Raw genomic sequence first — 24341 nt, 5'->3', positions numbered from 1 at the left:
TGATTTATAAATACGCTCCTGAACATGAAAATTTGAATTTAACTTTCATTGGGAAAGTAACATTCAGTATCATAACTTACATTTTTGTTTTAAGTTTAAGTGAAAAATTTAAAGCAATTCAGGAATCTGTTAGAAGAATTGATTAAAAACAACAAATATTTTGTTTTCAAAATCTTAAAACATAATAAAAAACGACTAGATGGCAGTATTTTTAAAAGGTGGGCATATAGTAAAACCCTTCCCCACAGGATATTGTGAGGTTCAATATTATTTATAGTTCAAACAAATGAAAAGACAAGAAAATACTCTGTGCATTTAATAATGCTAAAAAATTCATAGTTCGACTGTGGTTTGTCATAAGGTCTCTCAACACTAAAATGTCCACGAATTCTACAGGATGACTCCATACATTTTCGACCTTTTGGAGCAACTGCTATCAGCTACTCCCAAATGCGGAGAGAAATTTTGAACTTGTTTTTTCTGCTACTGAAGCGCTAAGCATTACAATTACGTAAGATGGTGAAATCGTATGAATTATGCTAAAAATTTCACCACGAAAATACTATTTTTTTTACCACCCACTGTCCTTTATTCATTATGGTACATAAACACATCATAAAATCTTTTGCATCACCTCGGTTTCGAGTTCCGGAACCTGTAGAGAACATTGGAATAGAGATCAACATAAACATCATTTCCGCCCTTTTTAATGCTCATGCAAACCACACAATGCATGTTGTATCACCATACAGCGAGACCTTCAGGGGTGGTGGTACACGGCGATACCTCTGATACTCAGTAGCACTTCCTCTTCCATTGATGGATGCCTGTATTCGTCGCAGCATACTGTCCACAAATTCATGAAGGCAGTGTTGGTCCAGATTTTCCCACTCCTCAACGGTGATTTGGCGTAGATTCCTCGGAGTGGTTGGTGGGTCACGTCGTCCATAAGCAGACCTATTCAATCTATCCCAGGCATGTTCAATAGGGTTCAAGTCTGGAGAGCATGCTGGCCACTCTAACAATGTCGTTATCCTGAAGGCCATTAAGATGAATGTCTCTCCAGTATACTGCCAATATGGTTGCACTATAGGTTGGAGAATGGCTTTCACGTATCGTACAGCCGTTACGGCGCCTTCCATGACCACCAGCGGCGCACGCCGGCCCCCCATAATGTCACCCGAAAACAGCATTGAACCTCCAACTTGCTGCAATCGCTGGACAGTGTGTCAAAGGCGTTCAGCCTGACCGGGTTGCCTCCAAACACGTCTCCAACGATTGTCTAGTTGAAGGCATATCCGACACTCATTGGTGAAGATAACGTGATGGCAATCCTGAGCGGTCCATTCGGCATGTTGTTGGGCACGACGTCCTGTGGGTGCACGAAAAGCATTATTCAACACGGAGGCGTGGCTATCAGGGTTCCTCCTAGCCATAATCCGTAGGTAGCGGGCATCCACTGCAGTAGTAGCCCGTGGGCGGCCTGACCGAGGCATGTCATCGACAGCTCCCGTCTCTCTATATCTCCTTCATGTCTGAAGAAAATCTTATTGGTCCACTCCAAGAGGCCTGGACACTTCCTGCCACAAAGTAACAATGCGGACGCGATCGAACCGTTGTATTTACTGTCTAGGCATGATTGACCTATAGACATCACTAGCCGTGTACCTTCTTTCAGGTGGGATGACTGGAACTGATCGCCTGTAGGACCCCTCCGTTTAATAGGCGCTGATCAGGTAAGGTTATCTACGTCTTTGGGAGGTTTTACTGACATCTCTGAACAGTCAAAGTGATTCTGTCAAAGAGACAAAATCCACAGTCAATATCTATCTTCAGGACCTCTGGTAACCGGGGTGATGCAAAATCTTTTTTTGATGTTTGTATATAAATAACGATTACAGATTAACAAACACTTCATTATTCACTATTGGGTAGTATATGATCCATCTTGAGGAGTATTCAGATAAAAGTAACTGAGCTTAGCGGTAATATCTGCATAGAGGTAGACAAAGTATTAGAAGAAATGGAAGAAGCTCACGATGATATGAAAAATCCTGTGTCCTTCTCGGACTTCGTCCAGCTTCTCATTCAAAAGTTACAGTAATATAAAGACGAGTAGATCTGTAGTAAAGTTGTCTAGGTCACATGAAAGCTCATACAGAAAGTGATAAATGACTTTATTGATAACAAAATATGTATGTTCGCCCCTGGTAGCTGAGTGGTCAGCGCGACGGAATGTCATACCTAACGGCCCAAGTTCGATTCCCAGTTAGGTTGGAGATTTTCTCCGCTCAGGGACTGGGTATTGTGTTGTCCTTATCACCATCATCTCATCCCCATCGACACACAAGTCATCGAAGTGGCGCCAACTCGAAAGACTTGCACCAGGCGAACGGTCTCCCCGACGGGAGGCCCTAGCCACACGGCATTTCCGTTTCCACAATGTGTGAAATGTTTCGGAACTATTTACATCTTCAGAAATCCCAGTGCAGAGGTAGCACAAGGACTTGAGCGTTAGTACCTGCGTAGTAAAGAAGGTCTGCTTGTCTCATGTTACCTACACAACTAGTAAGGCTCTAGTGCTTGTGTAACCTTCGCACTTGAGTTTCTGAAGATGGAAATAATTCCGAAACGCATAATGCATATTTGAGATCAATAAAGTAATTCGTAACCTACTGTATGACTATTTATGCCACCTAGACAGCTTCACTAAAAATCTACGCATATTTACTAGAACCGTGGTTAGGCTCCGATTCGACTTAATTTCACACCTTTGCAACGGGAGTTTAGCTTTCAGATCCCTTTATGCCTGTCACAAAGTTTCCTTAAATCAAGGAGCACAGACTGTAAAAACATCCAGACAGCATCATCAGCTGTCTTTTCATTTCTTTTCATTTGAGAAATATTTCTTTTCTAGCATGGGCTTGTATCGGCAGCATACGAAACGAGAAACACGGAGCATCTCCGCACTTCGCAGTGCAGTCCACTGCACGTGGCAGGCAACACCAGTGCGTGTGGAGTATAGCTACCGAACACGTCGCGGACCGACTCCAAAATATCTCACGTAGTTTCTCAAGACCAGAAAGAGATATCTTTCTTCCATTAGCGTTAAAGGCAAAATTGATATATTAGGTATGTATCCATCAGTCTACGATCTGAAACCCATGAAACGTAAAATGGCCAGCGACGACATCTTCGCTGCAAACTCTTCAAAACGTGCCCAGTGGCTTACTTATCTGTGGTGTATCCCAGTAATTACGTTGGAATAACGAAAAGTAAATCAGTTAATTATCAAAATCTGATACTTGACTATCAGTTTGTTTCTTTTATTTTTTTTCTTTTTTTTCCCTGGGTGCTTTCCTCAAAATCGTATGAGAACCGCTACATAGCGAAGAACGCCTGCTCCTCCCGAAATAGGGACTTTCGGTTTTCTACGCGAAAAGTAAAAGTTTTACTGAGAAACTAAGTACAGAGACGGATGTAACTTTACTTCATCTACATAAAAGAATTACTTTATGCGCTTCGAATGGCATTAAATTTTCCTCTCCGTATATGACACATGTCGCGTGGAGCGACTAGCACTCCATATTGTGCCTCGATTGCCGGTCGGTTTGGACATTTTCTCTTTCCGGGGACTGGGTCTTTGTTTATCTTCGTAACTTCATCATCATCAGCACTCGTGAGAGCAGCTAAATTCGATTGTGAAAAAAATTGGACTGTGTAAAAATTGGGACTTTGTATGGGCGCTGATGACCGCGCAGTTGAACGCCCAACAAACCAATTATCATCATCATCATCATCATCATCCTTATCGCTCCTAGGAATGCGACGTACATAGGTGTTAGGTTTGTGGCGCTGTCGTTCCAGTGTGAACCCGTTAAGTCCCTTAAACTATGCCTCTAAGCGCTGCGTTGTATCAAGAGTCGCACCACGTATCGTATAGACTCAGCGTGAACAATCTACAGGCTTGATGCTCTACAAAGCATGCTTGCACGTTACACTTTGTGCAATGCCTTAGACCATTTTTTCTTCCAGCACTTAGTAAAATGTGGACTTCCTAGATGCCGGTAGCCCACTGCCTTTGTCCGATACTGTAATATACAAATGGTTCAAATGGGTCTGAGCACTATGGGACTTAACATCGGAGGTCATCAGTCCCCTAGAACTTAGAACTACGTAAACCTAACTAACCTAAGGACATCACACACATCCATGCCCGAAGATGTATTCGAACCTGCGACCGTAGCAGTCACGCGGTTCCGGACTGAAGCGCCTAGAACCGCTTGGCTGTAATAAAAAGAGACATGATTTGTAAATTGTGTGGCACTCCCAAGATATCAGACAACCCCTCCCCACCCACCCACTTCATTCCATGACATGACATTCTAGTGTACAACAAAACAACAAATATTCGGCGTTATATAATATTCCGAAATTCAGTACTTTTTATACTGAAAATACTTCGATATATACCATCTAGTAAAACATTATCCACTAGGTTGACCACAAGGTAAAAAGCACTCGTTACGTGGAATGTATCCCATCTATAATTTAAAGATCCCTCTTCATGGATGTACACTGAGGTGACAAAAGTCATGGGATACCTCCTAGCGTCGCGTCGGTCCTCTTTTGCCTGCTGTAGGGCGGCCACTTGGATGTGGCATCTAGTCAAAAATTCGTTGGAAGTTCCCTGTAGAACTACGGAGCCATGCTGTCTCTGAAACCGTCCATAATTGCCAAAGTGTTACCGGTGCATGATGATGCGCATGAACTGATCTCTCGATTATGGCACCTAAATGTTCGATGGGAATCATGTCGGACGATGTGGAGGGCCAAAATATCCTCTCGATTTGACGAAAATGTTCTTAAAACCAGTCGCTAGCAATTGTGGCACGGTGATATGCTGCATCGTCACTCATAGGGTCCATAGCTTCATGGGATCTGTGCCATACCCGAGCCCTACAGTCAGCTCTTAGCAACTGATACAGGGACTTATCTGACCAGCATGCGACTTTGCAGAATTCTATAATTAAATCGATATGGTTACGAACCCAGGACAAGCGTTGCAGGCGACATCGTGCTGTTATCAAAGCCAAGCTGTCCAAACGGATACGTTCGTCATACATCCTTAATTGATTTCTGTGGTTATTTCACGCACTGTTGCTTTTGTATTAGCACTGACGGCTCTACGAAAACCCGTAGGTATCGATCGTTAACTGAAAGCTATCAGCCACTGCGTTGTCGGGGGGTGAGGGGTAGTAATTGAAATTTTGTATTCTCGGCACACCGTTGAGAATGTTGAAATATTGAATTTCCTACGGATTTGCGAAGCAGAATGTTCCATGCGTCTACCATCGTGCGTCCATCCCGCGTTCGAAGTCTATTAATTACCGTCGTGTGGCTACGATCACACCGGAAACCTTTTCACAAGAACCACCGTAGTACAAATGACAGCTCCGCTAATGCGCTGCCCTTTTATACCTCGTGTACGTGATACTACCATCAACTGTATACGTGCATATCGCTATCCCATGACTTCTGTCACCTCAGTGCATATCAGTATTAATAGTGTTTAACATGAATGTCGTTCGCACAGGAGAAGAACAGTGTATACTGTCGCATCACGATAGTCGGGAAACCGTACATACTAGTTGACTCAGAATATCGAAGGAAGATGAAAAAATAAAATATTGCAAAATTATGAAGGTAGGTTTACTCTAGAATCAGATCACACACATGTGATCAGCCCTTCCAATTTTCCGGCGCTAATTCCTCATGAAGTTATTGTCCAATTGAGCTCGTACTCCATTTATTATGGAGAGTACATGAAACCCGGAATTGTAACTCTCAATTCCTCTTCTTTCTAGAGATACACACGAATATGAAAGTAAAACTTTGCGGGAGGTTCAGCTGTCATCACACATTACTCCAGAATTCTAAGTCCAGAATATAAAGTTTCGATCGCTCTGCTAGCTCAGCGCGCGCGCGAGCGCGCGTGTGTGTGTGTACTTACGTGGCTTAATGAGCACTAGGTGGTTTCCAGATGATTGTCTTTTTACCGAAATGCAGTGGCTGGGTACATACTTAACTGGTGACGGGAAGGCACGAAGTTTAGAAGATATAGTTGGCCCTTCTGTTGACATTATACCCATTTTTAGATGTCTTATCTGCTTTGAGGAGTTTATTTCTATAAATTCTAAAGTTAGCACTGGTGGGTCATTAAAATATGATGACCCAATACATTCTTACCCTGTCCACAGCGAGACTGAACACTGCCTGGTAGGGTTGCTGGCGCGAACTGCCGTTATCCAGGTAATCAGAACACGTCCCTCTACAACATAGGCAACTATGTGGTATGCGATAAGACACGTAGCAATAAGGGCCGCGGAACAGCAAACCGTATTGCTTATAGGAGGAGCCACGTTTCTTGTGACATCGCTTCAATGGTGGTATCTGGATACGCCGTAATGGCGGCGAACGATTGATCGAAACAAGCATCGTATCACGGACTCAGGCCATTGTGGACAGTATTAGGCTTTGAGAATATTCACCTGAGCTATCAAGCCATTAGGAAAGACTATGACAGCCATGGACGTCGAGATAACATTGTGCACAATCAGCACCTCTTCGCTATTGCTGTCTTCCTTGAAAGGGAAAGTGTCTTCTCTCAGGGTAACTCTCCCTGTCAAAAGACTTCAATCACGCTGCAGTGCTTTGAGAAGCATGACACTGAACATAACGTTGATCTACGGGGATTGGACAAAAATATGTAATCACCATGAGCAATGCCTGGTTGAATTCAGTGCAGATGCAAGCCAAGACTCTCACCTACGGCGGAATTTGTGCAATATCCTTCATAAGGTGCAAGTGTTGGTCATAACATTGATCTGTGTAGTTGTGAGTGCCTTCTGTGGAAGTTGGACGTGGGAAAATTGTTGGTGCTGGTTGGGTGGGTGTTTCTGTAACCAAGGTCGCTGAAGTGTTTTGCGTTTGAAGAACCACCTTGTCGAAGATCTAAACCGCATACAGGATAAGCCGACCAACGTCAATCGCTAAGTAACACTGCGGATGAAAGTGTGTGTTGAGTGATCGTGACGGACGGTCACTGAAGAGGATTGTGACGGAAAGTAAGGGGACTGCATTTGCAAGAGGCATTGGCATATTGAATATCGCACTGGCGAACCCTATCAGTAACAAAACAACACCAAAATAATATGAAGCTCCATTAGGAGTGAATTGTAGGGCGATCAGGAACTCCACAACCACTCATCCGTGATGAAAATGACTGTAACCGGAGAAATGTGGTCCCAAAGCCTTTAAGTATGGAAGAAAGTCATTATGTCGGATGAGTCTTACTTAACACAGTCTTCAACTTATGGCCAAGGTTACGTTCCAAGAGTAAAACATGGCTGGTGTTCATCTACGATTGGAGTTGGCACATCATGGTACAAAATGGGCCCCATGGTCACTCTGCAAGGTCGCATTGCTGTAAAGAATTTTGTTATCATTTTGGCCGATCAGGTCCATCCCCATTGTACAATGTTTATTCCCCAGTGGTGACTGTGTGCTACAACACGATAGCTGGATTTTTTAGAAGAAGAGAGTGAACTGTCGCATATACCCTGGCCACCACAGTCATCAAATATTAATTTTACTGATCCTTCGTGGTCTGCTTTGGGGAGCAGGGTGAGGCATTTGTCACTATTTTTCTGGAAAAGTAGTATAAGATTCTATTGAAACCCACACAGGACGACTGGAAGCTATTTCGGTATGCTACACAATATTAGGTATGTTTCTGGTGCTTTCACATTTTTGTACAACCCCCGTATCGGCTGCGAAATTCGCCTGATTGTAATCTGACGGCACTACTAGGGGATAACATCATGAACCACCTCCAAGCCCACAAACGACCGGCTCGTAAAAGTTGGCGAAGCCATCTGGTGCAACATAGCTCCCGAAAACTACCAAGGGTTTTAGAACACATGCAAACGATAATAGATGGAGCACTGCGTTTCAGAGGGAGACAGAAATGCTATTATCCAGGTGGTCATATGATTTTGGCTCATTGGTGTAAATTGCGGTTTCACTCCTGGTGGAGATATTGTCGCTTTCTCTGTTTCGGCTATACAGGATGATTAGGCTGCCGCTATCGCTGTAGTTTTAAGCAACCAGCGATGTTATTGCTGGACCTGGTAACCCCTGCTCGAGATTTTCATATTCTCCCGCTCGCTACGCCTAAAGTATTAATCCTGCAGGGAAAAAAATGAGCAGGACCCTTTTTAGGTAATTTAGTGTATTAACAGGGTGTTTCAAAAATGACCGGTATATTTGAAACGGCAATAAAAACTAAACGAGCAGCGATAGAAATACACCGTTTGTTGCAATATGCTTGGGACAACAGCACATTTTCAGGCGGACAAACTTTCGAAATTACAGTAGTTACAATTTTCAACAACAGATGGCGCTGGAAGTGATGTGAAAGATATAGAATACAACGCAGTCTGTGGGTGCGCCATTCTGTACGTCATCTTTCTTCTGTAAGCATGTGCTGTTCACAACGTGCAAGTGTGCTGTGGACAACACGGTTTATTCCTTAGAACAGAGGATTTTTCTGGTGTTGGAAATCCACCGCCTAGAACACAGTGTTGTTGCAACAAGACGAAGTTTTCAACGGAGGTTTAATGTAAACATAGGACCGAAAAGCGATACAATAAAGGATCTGTTTGAAAATTTCAACGGACTGGGAACGTGACGGATGAACGTGCTAGAAAGGTAGGGCGACCGCGTAAGGCAACCACAGAGGGCAACGCGCAGCTAGTGCAGCAGGTGATCCCACAGCGGCCTCGGGTTTCCGTTCGCCGTGTTGCAGCTGCGGTCCAAATGACGCCAACGTTCACGTATCGTCTCATGCGCCAGAGTTTACACCTCTACCCATACAAAATTCAAAGGCGGCAACCCCTCAGCGCCGCTACCATTGCTGTACGAGAGACATTCGCTAACGATATAGTGCACAGGATTGATGACGGCGATATGCATGTGGGCAGCATTTGGTTTACGGACGAAGCTTATTTTTACCTGGACGGCTTCGTCAATAAACAGAACTGGCGCATATGGGGAACCGAAAAGCCCTATGTTGCAGTCCCATCGTCCCTGCATCCTCAAAAAGTACTGGTCTGGGCAGCCATTTCTTCCAAAGGAATCATTGGCCCATTTTTCAGATCCGAAACGATTACTGCATCACGCTATCTGGACATTCTTCGTGAATTTGTGGCGGTACAAACTGCCTTAGGCGACACTGCGAAAACCTCGTGGTTTCTGCAAGATGGTACCCGGCCACATCGCACGGCCGACGTCTTTAATTTCCTGAATGAATATTTCGATGATCGTGTGATAGCATTGGGCTATCCGAAACATACAGGAGGCGGCGTGGATTGACCTCCCTATTCGCCAGACATGAACCCCCGTGACTTCTTTCTGTGGGGACACTTGAAAGACCAGGTGTACCGCCAGAATCCAGAAACAATTGAACAGCTGAAGCAGTACACCTCATCTGCATGTGAAGCCATTCCGCCAGACACGTTGTCAAAGGTTTCGGGTAATTTCATTCAGACACTACGCCATATTATTGCTACGCATGGTGTATATGTGGAAAATATCGTACTATAGAGTTTCCCAGACTGCAGCGCCATCTGTTGTTGTCAATTGTAACTACTGTAATTTCGAAAGTTTGTCTGCCTGAAAATGTACTGTTGTCCCAAGCATATTGCAACAAACGGTGTATTTCTATCGCTGCTCGTTTAGTTTGTATTGCCGTTTCAAATATACCGGTAATTTTTGAAACACCCTGTATATTATACACCGGGATACATTTCGTCGGAGACCACGTTTTTCAGTTATTCACGAAAAACGTCCAAAAGTGACCTCTAAACGCTCCTCCACACCAAACTAATCCCGCACCATTCAGAATTTCTGATATGCTGTTGGTGGTAGAACCTACTACCACTGCACAAAAATTTCCGGCAACGCAAACATTCCAGATATTCCACATTTTTTAGTCTTTATTGATTGGACTGTCGCACCACCAGCATAGTCGGATACATAGTGAGGGTAATGCAGGAAAAACAACTTTGGAAATCATTATACTAAATCTAAGTATGTCGACAATTCGATCCAAACTAAACCCTTACTAGTACAGTAGCTTCGTAATCTGAAGACCTGACACGTATTACAATGTAATTGTTTACTGTATGGTGTTATAATTCACGAAATGGTTAGGTATAATTTACACAAAGGTCAGCTTTACAATTTGTAAGTACTCAAGTAAGCCGGTGGCATAGTAAGGCCAGTCAATGAGGACCAAAAAGGATCTAATGTGGGAAAGAATGGCTTCAGTCAAAAATATTTGTACAGTCGTAAAAGGGAGTGCCATGAACAGTATACCAAAACACTGACCGCCGGTGCCTTGGAGTGGGTGTGGGGGTCCGTTTAAAGGTCACCTTTGTACGTCCTTCTGGAATAGCTCGAACAGTACGGCCTCTAGTGCAAACATACTGCGGTACAAAATTCAACAATATCAAGTTTCCTACGGAAAGGTCCTGGTCATTTCTCCTTTAGGACTAACAGTTTTCGCGTTGCGAAAGTCAGAATACGTTAATCTCGTGCGTAGTTTAGGTTCGAATCCTGCCTCGGGCATGGATGTGTGTGATGTCCTTAGGTTACTTAGGTTTAAGTAGTTCTAAGCTCCAGGGGACTGATGATCACATATGTTGAGTCCCATAGTGCTCAGAGCCAATGAATGCCATCTAAAGCTTTGAGTGTTGCATAAACCGATAGCGGTAGGCAAAACTTAATGACACTGCATACACTTTTCCAGAAGCCACGCTCCGGAGACGCTTGCAGCGTTTAGTTGTTCACACGCCTCCGTTCTAGATCGTAAAGAATAACTTATTTGCACATCGTGCAGATTTTAATATTTACAACATATCTGCGCTACTGTTGCAATGTGAGAAGGAGGTTACTCATTCTTCTAGTCTTAGTTTGTGGTAGATGATAACCCTGAACAACCATAGTAGAGGAATGTGATGGATCATAATTACACAGAATCTGACTCATCACTGATCTGACTGGTCTGATGCGGCCGGCTCAGAATTCCTTTCTGTGCCAAATACTTCCTCTCTGAGTAAGAAAAGAAGAAAAAGAAGAAGAAATAAAGAAATTACAATAAAGAAGAACAACAGTGTTTTGCAGAAAAGGCGAAACTTACATCCAGTTATTCCCTCACGTCTTAACAGATGTCCTATCATCGTGTCCCTTCATCTTGTCAGTGTTTGCACGCATTCGTTTCTTCATCATTTTCTGCAGAGAAACTTCACGTTCATTACCTTATCAGTCCACTTAATTTTCAGCCTTTATCTGTAGCACTACATTCCAAATGCTACCATAATTTCTGTTCCGGCTATCCCACAGTCCGTGTTTCACTACCATACCATGCTATTCTCCAAAAGTACATTCTGAGAAATCTCTTCCTAAAATTGATGCTTATATTTGATATCAGTACACTTCTCTTTGCTTGGTATGCTCTTCATTCCAGCGCCAGTCTGCTTTTTATGTCCTCCTTGCTGCGTCCATCACCGGTTATTTTGCTGCCCAGGCTGGAGAAATCATTAATGTTGTGTAGTTCGTCATACCCAGTTATTATGTTAAATTCCTCGCTGTTCTAATTTGTGCTACTTCCCATTACTTTCACCTTTCTTCAGTTTTCTCTCAATTCTTCTTTTTTTCTCATTAGACTGATCATTCCACTCAACAGATTCTGTAATTATTCTTCACTTTCACTGAGAATGGCAACATCATGAGCGAGTTTTAGAACTGATATTTCCTCACCTTGAATTTTAAATCCACCCTTCAACCTTTCTTTTATCTCTATCATGGCGTCATCGATGTATATATTTAACAGCAGATGTGAAATACTATACGCCTGTTTCACGCCCTCTTTAATATGAGCCCTTCATTCTTGGTCTTACACTCTTATGGTTCTTCCTTGCTCCCTGTGCACATTGTATATTACCCTTTTCCCCATATCTTACACTTTTTCTCGGAATTTTGATCATCTACTACCATTTCATGTTCTCGAACATCTTTTTCCTGGTCGACACACTGTATGAACAATTATTCATTTTTCTTGTCTTCTGTTATCAACGCAACGTCAGAACTGTCTCCCTGGTGCCTTTAAATTTCCTGCAGCCGAACTGATGGTAATCTAACAACACTCTATTTTGTTTTCCGTTCTTATGTACACTGAGGTGGCAAAAGATATGGGACAACTATTAATATCGTGGCGAACCTCCTTTTCCCGGTGTAATCTAACAGTTCGCCGTGGCATGGACTGTACATGTCGTTGGGAGTGCCAGTGATATTGTGTCTACAGCTGTATATAATTGAGAAAGTCTTGCTGGCGCAGTATTTTGTGCACGAACTGACCTCTCGATTATGTCCCATATCTTTTCAATGGGATTCATGTCGGGCGATCTGCGTGGCCAAATCATTTTCTCGACCTGTTCAGACTGTTTATCAAATCAGTCGTGAACCACTGTGGCCCGCTGACTTGGATACTGTCGTTCATAAAATTTCCATTGTTGTTTGGTAACTGAAGTCCATGAATGGCTCCAAATGGTCTCCAAGAAGCCGAATATAATCATTTCTAGTCAACGGTCGGTTCATTTGGACAGTTGGAACCGAGAACCCAGTCCATTCCTTAAAACAGAACCCACGGCACTATAGAGCCACCACCGGCTTGCACATGGCCTTATTGATGACCATGGTCTATCGCTTCGTGGGGTCTTTACCACACAGATCATCACCAGCCCACGAGAGGCTTTGCAGACGATATCGTGTTGTTAGCAAAAGCCGCTCAAGTCTGTCGCGTGCTGTTAAAGCCCATTAACGCCCAATTTCGCAGCACTGTCCTGACGGATGCATTCTTCATACGTATCACATCGATTTCTGCCGTTATTTCACTCGGTGTTACTTGTCTGTTAGCACTGAAGACTTCTCAAGCGCCACTGCTGTCGATCATTAAGCAAAGTCCGTGGTGAGAGATGATGTTTAAAACTTGGTATTCTCGGTGCACTCTTGACATTATGTATCTCGGAATACACAATTTCCTAACAGTTTCCGAAATGGTGTGTCCCATGCGGCTAGGTGTCACTACCATTCCGCGTTCAAAGTGTGTTTATTACCGTCGTGCGGTCGTAATCATGTCGGACAGCTTTTTACGTGAAACACCCGAGTACCAATGACGCCTCCACCTGCGACCTGCCCCTTTGCATCTTACGTGTGGAATTCTACCGCCATCTGTACATTTGCCTATCGTTATCCCATAAATTTTGTCACTTCAGTATCTACGCTGGATACAATTTTCCAAAAGCCACCCTTCCTAGACGCTTGGAGAGTTTCAAGGCGTTCAGACGCCTCCTCTGTAGGTCGTAAAAAGTAATTTATTAGCACTTACTGAATCATTAATGTTTATAACATTTTTCGAAAGTAGTAATGCAATGCGGTTGATTACACTAATGACAAATTATACTCCTTGCACTGAGACGAGCAGAATTTCGTTGTTCTTGCCTTTTTTTATACACTATACTCAAGCAACAACCATGGTAGAGGAATGTGACGTATCATAAGCGCCCAGAGGGTCAGATTCTTTCTCTGAGTTATCAGTCCTCTGACCGGTTTGACGCAGTTCGCCACAAATTCCTCTCCTGTGCCAACCTCTTCGTCTTAGAGTAGGATTTGAAACCTAAATCTTAAATTATTTGCTAATTGTATTCCAGTCTCTTACCTCCACTACGGTTTTTACTCTCTACAGCTGCCTATAGCACCATGGTAGTTATTTCTGGTATTCACACCGGCTCTGTCACCCTGTCGCTTCTCCTGATCAGTGTTTTCCCTGTCCTCCATTCCTCGCCATTCGTGCGGAGAACCTCCTCATTCCTTGACTTATAGGTGCACCTACTTTTCAACATTCTTCTGTAGCACCACATCTGAAATGCTTCTATTCTATTTTTTCTAGAGTCTGTATTTCGCTCCCACCGAATACTGTGCTCGAAACGTACATGCTCAGAATTTTCTTCGTCAACTTAAGGCCTGTGTTTGATACTAGTAGACTTTTCTTGGCCAACAAGTTTTTGCCAGTGTTATTCTCCTTCTTATATTTTCCTTGCTCCGTCCGTCAAGGGTTACTTCACTCCGTACTTAGCAGAATTCCTTAAATAATACTGCTGTTTAGTGTCTCTCAGTGACCATTTCTGATGCTTCTCGTTACATTTTCCTTTCTTCTGTTTACTCTCAACTAATATTCTATATGCATTAGATTTTTCATTCCATTCAATAAACGCGGCAATTCTTCTTCCCTTTAACTGAGGATTTGTCTGTCATCAGGAGATCTTATCATTATTTGGCCTCGAATTTTATGTGATTGCTTCTTAGATGTACAGTTTGAACAGCAGTGCCGAGAGACTGCATCCCTGTCTTGCACCCTTTTAAATTCGAGCACTTCGGTCTTGTTCTTCCGTTTTTACTGTGCTCTTTTCGATGTTGTACATACTGCATATTGCCCTCCTTTCAATATAGATTACCCCCATTTTCCTCAGCCTCTGGAAAACTTCTCTCCATGTTACATTGTCGAAAGCTTCTTTCGAGGTCGACCAGTACAATGAACTTGATTTTTCTTCAGTTTTGCTTCCAGCATCAACCGCAACATCAGAAGTGCCTCCGTGTTGCCTTTACCTTTCCTAAAGCCAAACTCTTCGTCATCTAAAAGATGGCAATGTTTTTGCGTTCTTGTGTGTGTGATACCTGATGTCACAAAGGAAGACCGACAAACCTTAGGTTCTTATATAAATAAGTAAGAAGTCTAGTAAATATGAGCTCTAAAATGAGTTCCTTAAGAGGTATGAGCTCTTGTTCGTCTTCGATAAACATTGAAAGCTGTCGGGAACTAGTTCATCTTAGGTAGTGTGATACAGGTCTTTTATACTGAAAAAGTGATCATTGCTCCTAAGGTATGCATTTTGGAGGCCATGTTTACTACACATTTTTATCTTGTTTTGTTCCATATTAGTTCCTTCCAATATACGAAATTAGAAGAGATGTGTTTCATAGCGTTTTTGTACTAGACTTATTTTCTTGTTTTGGTGTAAGGAACCTGTCCTTAAAGTTAGTCGAGGATTTTGTGGGACACCCTGTCTATAAAATATACAGAAGAATACACCTTAAGTGATGAAGAGTGTGAGGTCATCCACGTGAGTGCTAAAAGGAATCCGTTAATTTTCGGTTACACGACAATTCAATCAACTCTAAAGGCCGTAAATTCAACTAAATACCTAGGTATTACAACACTTAGGAAATGCAATAGGTATACTGGACTACCGTTCTCTTTTGGATCACTGTTGCGCAGTGTGGGATCCTTACCAGATTGGATTAACGGAGAAAATCGAGAAAAATTCTGAGAAGAACAGCACGTTTTATACCATCGAGAAATATGCCAGAGAGTGTGACGGACGTGATACAGGATTTGGAGTGAACATAATTAAAACAAAGAGGTTTCTCCTTCAGCCGAGATCTTCTCACGAAATTTCAATCAGCTGCTTTCTCCTCCGAATGCGATAATATTTTGCTTTGGCCGACCTACATAGTAAGAAACTATCATCATAATACACTAAGAGGAATCAGAGCACGCATGGAAATATACAGGTGTTGGTTCTTTCCGAGCTCTTCGAGAGTGTAATGTTGCTGTGAACGTGTTTCAATAAACCCCCTGCCATGCTCTTAAGTGTGATTTTTAGAGTATTCACGTGGATGTATATTGGAGAACCAATGAAACTGGGGCACTTGCCTAATATCTCGAGGGCCCCCGCGAGCATGGACAAGTGCCGCGACACGTGGCTTTGATTCTAATAATGTCTGCTGGAGGCAAGTGACACCATGAATCGTGTAGGGCTGTCCATAAATTCGTGAGAGGACGACGGGGTGGAAATCTCTTCCGAATAGCAAGGTGCAAGGCGTCTAAGATATATTCAATAATGTTCATGTCTGGGCAGTATGGTGGCCTAGGGAAGTGTTTAAACTCTGAACAGTGTTGCTGGAGCCACTTTGTAGCAATTGTGGACATTTGGGGTGTCGCATTGTCCTGCTTCAATTGCTCAAGTCCGACGGAATGCACAATGGACATGAATGGAAGCAGGTGATCAGACAGGATGTTTACGTACGTGTCATCTGTTACAGTCGTTTCCTAGACGTATCGAGGTCCCCATATCATCCACTGCACACGCCGCACGCCATTACAGGGCCTGCACCAGCTTGAACAGTACCCTGCATACATACCGGGTACAAGGATTCATGTTGTTGTCTCCATACCCTTATACGCCCAACAGCTCGATATAATTTGAAACGGGACTCCTCTGACCAGGCAACTCATTTCCAGTCATCGTTAGTTCAATATCGGTGTTGACGGTCCCCGGTGAGCTTCAAAAATGGTTCAAATGGCTCTGACCACTATGGGACGTAACATCTGAGGTCATCAGTCCCCTAGAACTTAGAACTTGCTAAACCTAAGTAACCTAATGACATCACACAGATCCATGCTCGCGACAGGATTCGAACCTGCGACCGTAGCGGTCGCGCGGATCCAGACTGTAGTGCCTTGAGCGGCTCAGCCACTCCGGCGAGGTGTAAAGCTCTGTGTGGTGCAGTCAACAAGGGTCCACGAGCAGGCCTTCTGATCCGAAAGCCCACATCGATGCTTCCCTGGATGGTTCGCACGCTGACACTTGCTGATGGCCCACCATTGAAATCTGCAGGAATTTTTAGAAGGCTTGGACTTCCGTCACGTTGAACGATTCTCTTCAGTCGTCGTTGGTCCCCCACTTGCAGGATCTTTTTTCGGCCGCAGCGATGTCATATATTTGATGCTTTACCGGATTCCTAACTTTCACGGTACACTTGTGAGATGGTCGGACGGGAAAATTCCCCACTTCATCGGTACCTCGGAGATGCTGGTCCCGTCGCTCGTGCGCCGACTATAGCAAAATGTTGGAACTGACTTAAATCTTGATAACCGGCCGCAGCAGCAGTAGTAACCGATGCGACAACAGCGGCAGACATTTGTTGTCTTGCATATGTGTTGCCGACGGCAGCGCCGTATATTTGAATACACATGCCTGGACTAGTTGCTTCGGCGCTTCGGTGTATGTTTGTATGTGATGAAACCCTGAGCAGCGTGGCGAGCGCTGATATTAACAGCGTGTCTTTGCTCGTGCTGTGTAGGGCGACGTACTGGCTGGTGGGCGCGGCGCCCGCCTGGTTCCACGCCAGCAACGTGCTGCTGCACGCGGCCGCGTCGCTGCTGTTCGCGCGGGCCTGCTGCGCCGTCGCGGGGCTAGCGCCCGCCTTCGCCGCCCTCGCCGGCGTCATCTTCGCTGCGCACCCCGTGCACACGGAAGCGGTGAGTCTGAAACGCGAATGCCCTACTTTACTCTGCTTTCTGATGCGACAACTAACGCTCTGCACTATTTGAACTGGTAGCTGGTAGTAACCGCTAGAGACCGCCTTCAAATGTCGGCTTTCGTAGTAACATTTTGCAGCTTTGGATGTTCATGCTCTTCGATGAACGTTCAGTAATTGAGGAGACAAGTCCATGTAGTCCATTTTTACAAAATGGGACTTTTATATGAACTTCCTCACAGATTAAAGCTATGTGCCGGGCCGAGACTCGAACTCGGGACCATTCCCTTTCGCGGGCAAGTGCTCCACCATCTGAATTACCCAAGCACGACTCACACCACGTCCTCACAGCTTCACTTCTGCCAGTACCTCGTCTCCTACTTTCTAAACTTTACAGAAGCTCTACTGTGAACTTTGTTGAGCTAGCACTCCTGAAAGAAAGGATATAGCGCTGACATGGCTTTGCCACAGCCTGGGGGATGTTTCCAGAATAAGATTTTCACTCTGCAGTGGAGTGTGCTCTGATATGAAATTTTGCTCAGAGATTAAAACTGTGTCCGGACCGAGACTCGAACTCGGGACTAATCGAGTCTCGGTCCGGCACGGAGTTTTAATCTGCAAGGAAGTTTCATGTCAGAGGACGCTCCGCTGCAGAGTGAAAATCTCATTCTGGAGACTTTTATTATTTTCAGCACAATCGGGAACAATATTAATTCTCATGACCTAACTAAGACTTGTTTTATTATACCTCACGTAACAAAGGCTTTGTCAGGTTGTTTGAGCCACTTTCCCAAAAATTCTTTGACCGCTTCTTTGTTACTGAACTTAATGCCCCCTTGGACCAAACAACTGAAAATAGAGAAACAAATCGGGGCGTTAAGAGGGCGAGCCTTGTCGCGTAACAATACCAAGAATTTCCTTTGAGATAAGAGATTTTTTCCTCTCATATCTGGCCTCACTTACCTCATCATCCGTCTGAGTAATAGGCGTCGTTTATTGTGCGCTGAAAAGATCGTCAACATCACTACTTGCGCTCTGAATTTCTTTCGACCAGATAAGATGGTGTACTTCCATTACACTCTTTATCTTTCGGACTCTGGTTGAAAGTGGCGAACCCAAGTTTCATGCCTATAAAACCTTATTTAGGGAAGGATTACTTTCCCTTTCATAGCGTTCTTTGACGTCTGTACTCACTATGAGTCTTACCTCCTTGCCGGACGGAGTGGCCGAGTGCTTCTAGGCGCTACAGTCTGGAACCGCGGGACCGCTACGGTCGCTGGTTCGAATCCTGCCTCGGGCATGGATGTGTGTGATGTCCTTAGGTTAGTTAGGTTTAAGTAGTTCTAGGTTCTAGGGGACTGATGACCTCAGAAGTTAAGTCCCATAGTGCTCAGAGCCATTTGAACCATATCTTACCTCCTTACGGTGTGGTGTAGCCCTGTGGTCTCAGGCGCCTTGTCACGGTGAGTGCGGCTCCCCCCGTCAAAGGTTCGAGTCCTCCCCTGGGCATGGGTGCGTTTGTTGTCTTTAGCGTAATTTAGTGTAAGTTAGATTAAGTAGTGAGTAAGTCTAGGGGCCGATGACCTCAGCAGTTTGGCCGCATAAGACCTTACTACAAAATTCCAAATTTTCTTACTTCCTTGTATTGTCGCGTTAACTCTTACGGAACGCATTTTGAACTTTTATTGTTGTAATTGAGTTTGTTACTGATAAAGCTGTGAACTTACTGCAACTGTTTTTCATATATGTTCAGCTTTAACACATCAGTATTCAGGAATACTGTCGTCAGTACAGGTTTCAAGCGAAAGAGTTGACACTTAGACTGTCTGGCCAGCACGTTGTTCGCCAGTCACTCATGATCAACCGTTTTTAAATCGTAGCCACTTAAAAATAATTCCGCGGTCCATACAACTCTAACCAAACTGCAGAATCATCGTAGAAATTAATTTTGCAGGTTTCTCGTATTCGGAAATCATAAAACAGATCACTGAACCTTGTTCAACGAACGTGCAAGCTTTAAGTGGACACGTCATCATTAAAAGCACTATTGACGATACAAGCAAAACAGTTTCTATCCGTCAGCTGTTTTCAGCTTATCCCAGTGATGCCAACCTAAAGACATGACAGTAAAAACTTCAGTACTACATCAGTTTGTCTCTAACTACTCGTGAAAGAGGTGGTGGTGCTATTTAAATTATCACTTGGAAAACAACAAACTTTGACTGTAAAACTTCCTTAACTTACATATTCCTAGATTTCAAGAAGGCGTTTGACACGGTGTCCCACTGCAGACTGTTAACGAAGGTCCAAGCATGCAGAGCAACTTTCCAGATATGTGAATGCCTCGAAGACTTTTCAAATGGTTCAATGGCTCTGAGCACTATGGGACTTAACATCTATGGTCATCAGTCCCCTAGAACTTAGAACTACTTAAACCTAACTAACCTAAGGACATCACACACATCCATGCCATAGACCGATTAAAACACTAAGTGCGTACTCTTTTCCGAATTTCCCCTATGTCTGCACTTACCATATTGTGTCAGCTGTTTTAATACACTCCTGGAAATTGAAATAAGAACACCGTGAATTCATTGTCCCAGGAAGGGGAAACTTTATTGACGCATTCCTGGGGTCAGATACATCACATGATCACACTGACAGAACCACAGGCACATAGACACAGGCAACAGAGCATGCACAATATCGGCACAAGTACAGTGTATATCCACCTTTCGCAGCAATGCAGGCTGCTATTCTCCCATGGAGACGATCGTAGAGATGCTGGATGTAGTCCTGTGGAACGGCTTGCCATGCCATTTCCACCTGGCGCCTCAGTTGGACCAGCGTTCGTGCTGGACGTGCAGACCGCGTGAGACGACGCTTCAGCCAGTCCCAAACATGCTCAATGGGGGACAGATCCGGAGATCTTGCTGGCCAGGGTAGTTGACTTACACCTTCTAGAGCACGTTGGGTGGCACGGGATACATGCGGACGTGCATTGTCCTGTTGGAACAGCAAGTTCCCTTGCCGGTCTAGGAATGGTAGAACGATGGGTTCGATGACGGTTTGGATGTACCGTGCACTATTCAGTGTCCCCTCGACGATCACCAGAGGTGTACGGCCAGTGTAGGAGATCGCTCCCCACACTATGATGCCGGGTGTTGGCCCTGTGTGCCTCGGTCGTATGCAGTCCTGATTATGGCGCTCACCTGCACGGCGCCAAACACGCATACGACCATCATTGGCACCAAGGCAGAAGCGACTCTCATCGCTGAAGACGACACGTCTCCATTCGTCCCTCCATTCACGCCTGTCGCGACACCACTGGAGGCGGGGTATATAGAAAGACGTGTATATACAATACTTAGAAGAGCTGAGAGGGAATAATAAGAGTGGTCGACCAAATATTTAGTGCCTGAATTAAAAAGGTATAAGACAGGGATGTGGTCTTTTCCCTCTGCTGTTCAGTCTGTACATTGAAGAAACAATGATGGAAATAAAATATAGGTTCAAGGGTCGAGTTAAAATTCAGAGTGAAAGGACATCAGTGATAGGATTTGCTGATGACATTACTATCCGGAGTAAATGTGAAGAAGAATTACATGATCTGTTCAACGGAATGAATAATCTCATGAGTACAAACATGGATTGAGGGTATACCGAAGAAAGACGAAAATAATGAGAAGTAGTAGAATTGAGAACAGCGAGAAACAGAACATCAGGATTGATGGTTACGAAGAAGATGATGTTAAGGAATTCTACTACCCATACATCAAAATAATTGAGGACGGAAAGGAGCAAAGATGATATAAAAAGTAGACAAGCACTGGCAAAAAGGGCCTTCCTGACCAACTGAAGTCTATTAGTATCAAACATAGGCCTGAATTTGAGAAAGAAATTTCTGAGAATGTACGTTTGGAGCGCAGCACTGCATGGTACTAAGACATGGGCAGTGGGAAAATCGGAACAGAAGAAAATCGAAGCTTCTGAGATGTTGTGCTACAGACGAATGTTGAAAATCTGGTGGACCGATAAGGTAAGGGATGAGGAGGTTCTGTGCAGAACCGGAGAGGAAAGGAATATGTGGAAAACACTGGCAAAGAGAAGGAATGGGATGACCGGACATCTCTCACTAGAGAGAGCTGTTGAGGCCAAAAACTGTAGAGAAAGAAAGAAATTGGAATACATCTAGCAAATAATTGAGGGCATAGGTGGCAACTGCTGCTCTGAAATGAAGAGGTTGGCACAGGAGAGGAATTCGTGGCAGGTCAGAAGACTGATCACAAAAAAAAAAAAAAAAATTATCGGGGACCGTTGATGGCATACCACAACTTAGCAAATCAATATTTTAAATTGTTGTTCGGGCTCTGTAACTCATTACACACCTTTCGTCGTAATCTGTCTAAAATTTCAATAATTAATCAAAGTTCAAGTTTAGTTTTCTCTGTACATAATTGTTAACTGTAACAAGAACTAAGACGTATATAGCTGACGTGGCGGCATACTTTTATAGGTACTCGATAAATTCCGAATAATATGTGCATTTAAATATTTAACTGTTTATTTTATTGTGTTACATTTGTGATAGCGTCGTTTAGCAAAGTTTCGATCAATGTATAAATATTCTAAACAAATATGCTACGCAGAGCTCATTGTTTTAACAGTGCAGTAGTTCATTATGCGGCCACTGTTTGCATGTAATATATTAGGCTTATAAGGTGAGCTTTCGCGTATAATTTGCTCTTTAAAGGTTCCACAGGGCTAAGATGAAACTCCTTACGAAATGTGCATACAAGTGAACCAAAGTGCTGCCCAACAGGCGACGTTCGTGGCTACACTGTCAGAATACGCTCACTGATAGGCTGTAAATCCTTCTAATGATAATCTGTGTAAAGACTGCTACAACATATCTCGATCGGAGTCCAGAGAATAGTTCAATATGTTCGGATCATGGCCTAGAATCTCACATTTTACTTGAAAGATAATTTCCGCGAAGAAAAATTAAAACTTATTGTTCAGTAACATTAAATTACTTATGCTTTCTAATGGTCAGTTTATGTTAATAATTTATATAAACCTTCTTTCAGATAGACTGCTCCAAATTCTAGAAGCACATCTATTTTAGGTGAGCGGGAGCCTTTGAGCGTTGCTTCTGAGGACAGCTTGTTCAGTTCTCTGTGACACAAAGAAGGAACACAAAGGAGAGGTCGTGAGGGCTTAATTACCACGTCTGTGTAAGGTGGAGAAGACTAATTAGAGGAACACTCAGATCAAACTCATGGAAATTTGCACAGCTTCCGCACGCAAGGAGACCCAGATACCAGTCGAATGAGATTAAAGTTTGAATTACTATTAAAATGATATCACTTTCATTACTATCGCTGCTGCTGTTTTAGAGAGACAATTGCGGATAACAAATTATGTCTGTAAACAGTGATGTCGAGAATATACCTAAAATTGTGCGAAGATAGCGTGGTTTTTCATAGGAGCAGCGTGGCAATAGACTGGAGAGACATAAATAAGTGCTATTACACTCATATCATATCTAATTTGTTACTAGTTCAAGTTGGAAACCAATCTCGAAAATTGTCGTATAATTAATGAAATAAATGGTTCAAATGGCTCTGAGCACTATGTGACTTAACTTATGAGGTCATCAGTCGCCTGGAACTTAGAACTAATTAAACCTAACTAACCTAAGGACATCACACACATCCATGCCCGAGGCAGGATTCGAACCTGCGACCGTAGCGGTCGCTCGGTTCCAGACTGCAGCGCCTATAACCGCACGGTCACTTCGGCCGGCATATAATTAATAACAAAGTGTAAAAGAAAGGACATGGCGGGCTGTAACTTCTACCAATTAATTTTTTTCTAATACTTAAAGATGTCTTTTGCAGTTTGTGTCATTTGAATACATACTAAACTGTTTCTGCCACCACATCATTTTTGCTAGTGCTCTTACATACGTTAGTATATTTCATTGATATTACTACCGCTTCAACTGGAAATATTTTTCTAATTATTTGAAGAAACAGAATTTTTCGTAACTTTCCCGTAGTTGACTGTAATAGCGTTTACACATTCGTTCAGAAGCTCTCGTATTTCATGTGACTGTGAAATAAAAATTAATGTCGATGTTGTTCAATAGAATGTTGGCAGCAAATGTTCTGGATCTTTAATGCTCTTCTTGTTGTAACCAGGTGATAGACGGTATTTCGCCAGGAGCACACCCTGTCATTTACGGGGCACACATATAGCGAGGAAGCGCTGTGCAAGGGAATTTAAATCATCGCTTTGCCGAGCGTTTCCAGAGATTTAACTTAAACACACACACACACACACACACACACACACACACACACTGTACGCAATAGCGCCACCACACAACCAGAGATAACCGACGTCAGAAGTTATCGATAGCGAATATTAATAACCAACAGGTGAGCAGCAATGACTCTATCTTTTTCAAATTAAAAGAGGCAGGGTTCCACGCAGAGTTTACGAAAAATCCTCCATATCTGTTCATAAGTTCATCGCTCATATAATTTCATCTGGTTCCTTAATAATACAATCGCTGCAACTGGACGTGCATATCATAATCCACGTTTCATTATACCCCATTGAATGATCAGTGCCAGGGCAGTGTACTGCAACAGCAGATTTGCTCAGCTGTTGTAAGCGTGCCTGACACTTATGCTCTGTACAACGATCCTCCACGGCCCTGATGGTCTGACTAGTATATCGCATTTCACAATTGCAAAGAATACGACCGACCCCCACTTTACGCAAAGTAAGATCATTCTTATGGACTCTAAATGTGCCTCACTCTTACT

At 43.5% G+C, this 24341-nt stretch overlaps 1 protein-coding gene across 1 annotated transcript in view; it reads left to right on the top strand.

The window, feature by feature from the left end:
* LOC126281673 (protein O-mannosyl-transferase TMTC1-like) overlaps positions 1-24341 on the top strand; it is a 568931-nt gene that overhangs the window by 248657 nt on the left and 295933 nt on the right. The window contains exon 2 of the mRNA XM_049980827.1: positions 17326-17503. Within this exon, the coding sequence (XP_049836784.1) occupies positions 17326-17503 (178 nt within the window). The remainder of the gene's footprint in view (positions 1-17325; positions 17504-24341) is intronic.

This window comes from Schistocerca gregaria, chromosome 7, assembly GCF_023897955.1.
Source record: "Schistocerca gregaria isolate iqSchGreg1 chromosome 7, iqSchGreg1.2, whole genome shotgun sequence".
Classification (NCBI taxonomy): Eukaryota; Metazoa; Arthropoda; class Insecta; order Orthoptera; family Acrididae; genus Schistocerca; species Schistocerca gregaria.
This window is presented reverse-complemented; position numbering and strand designations above follow the sequence as displayed.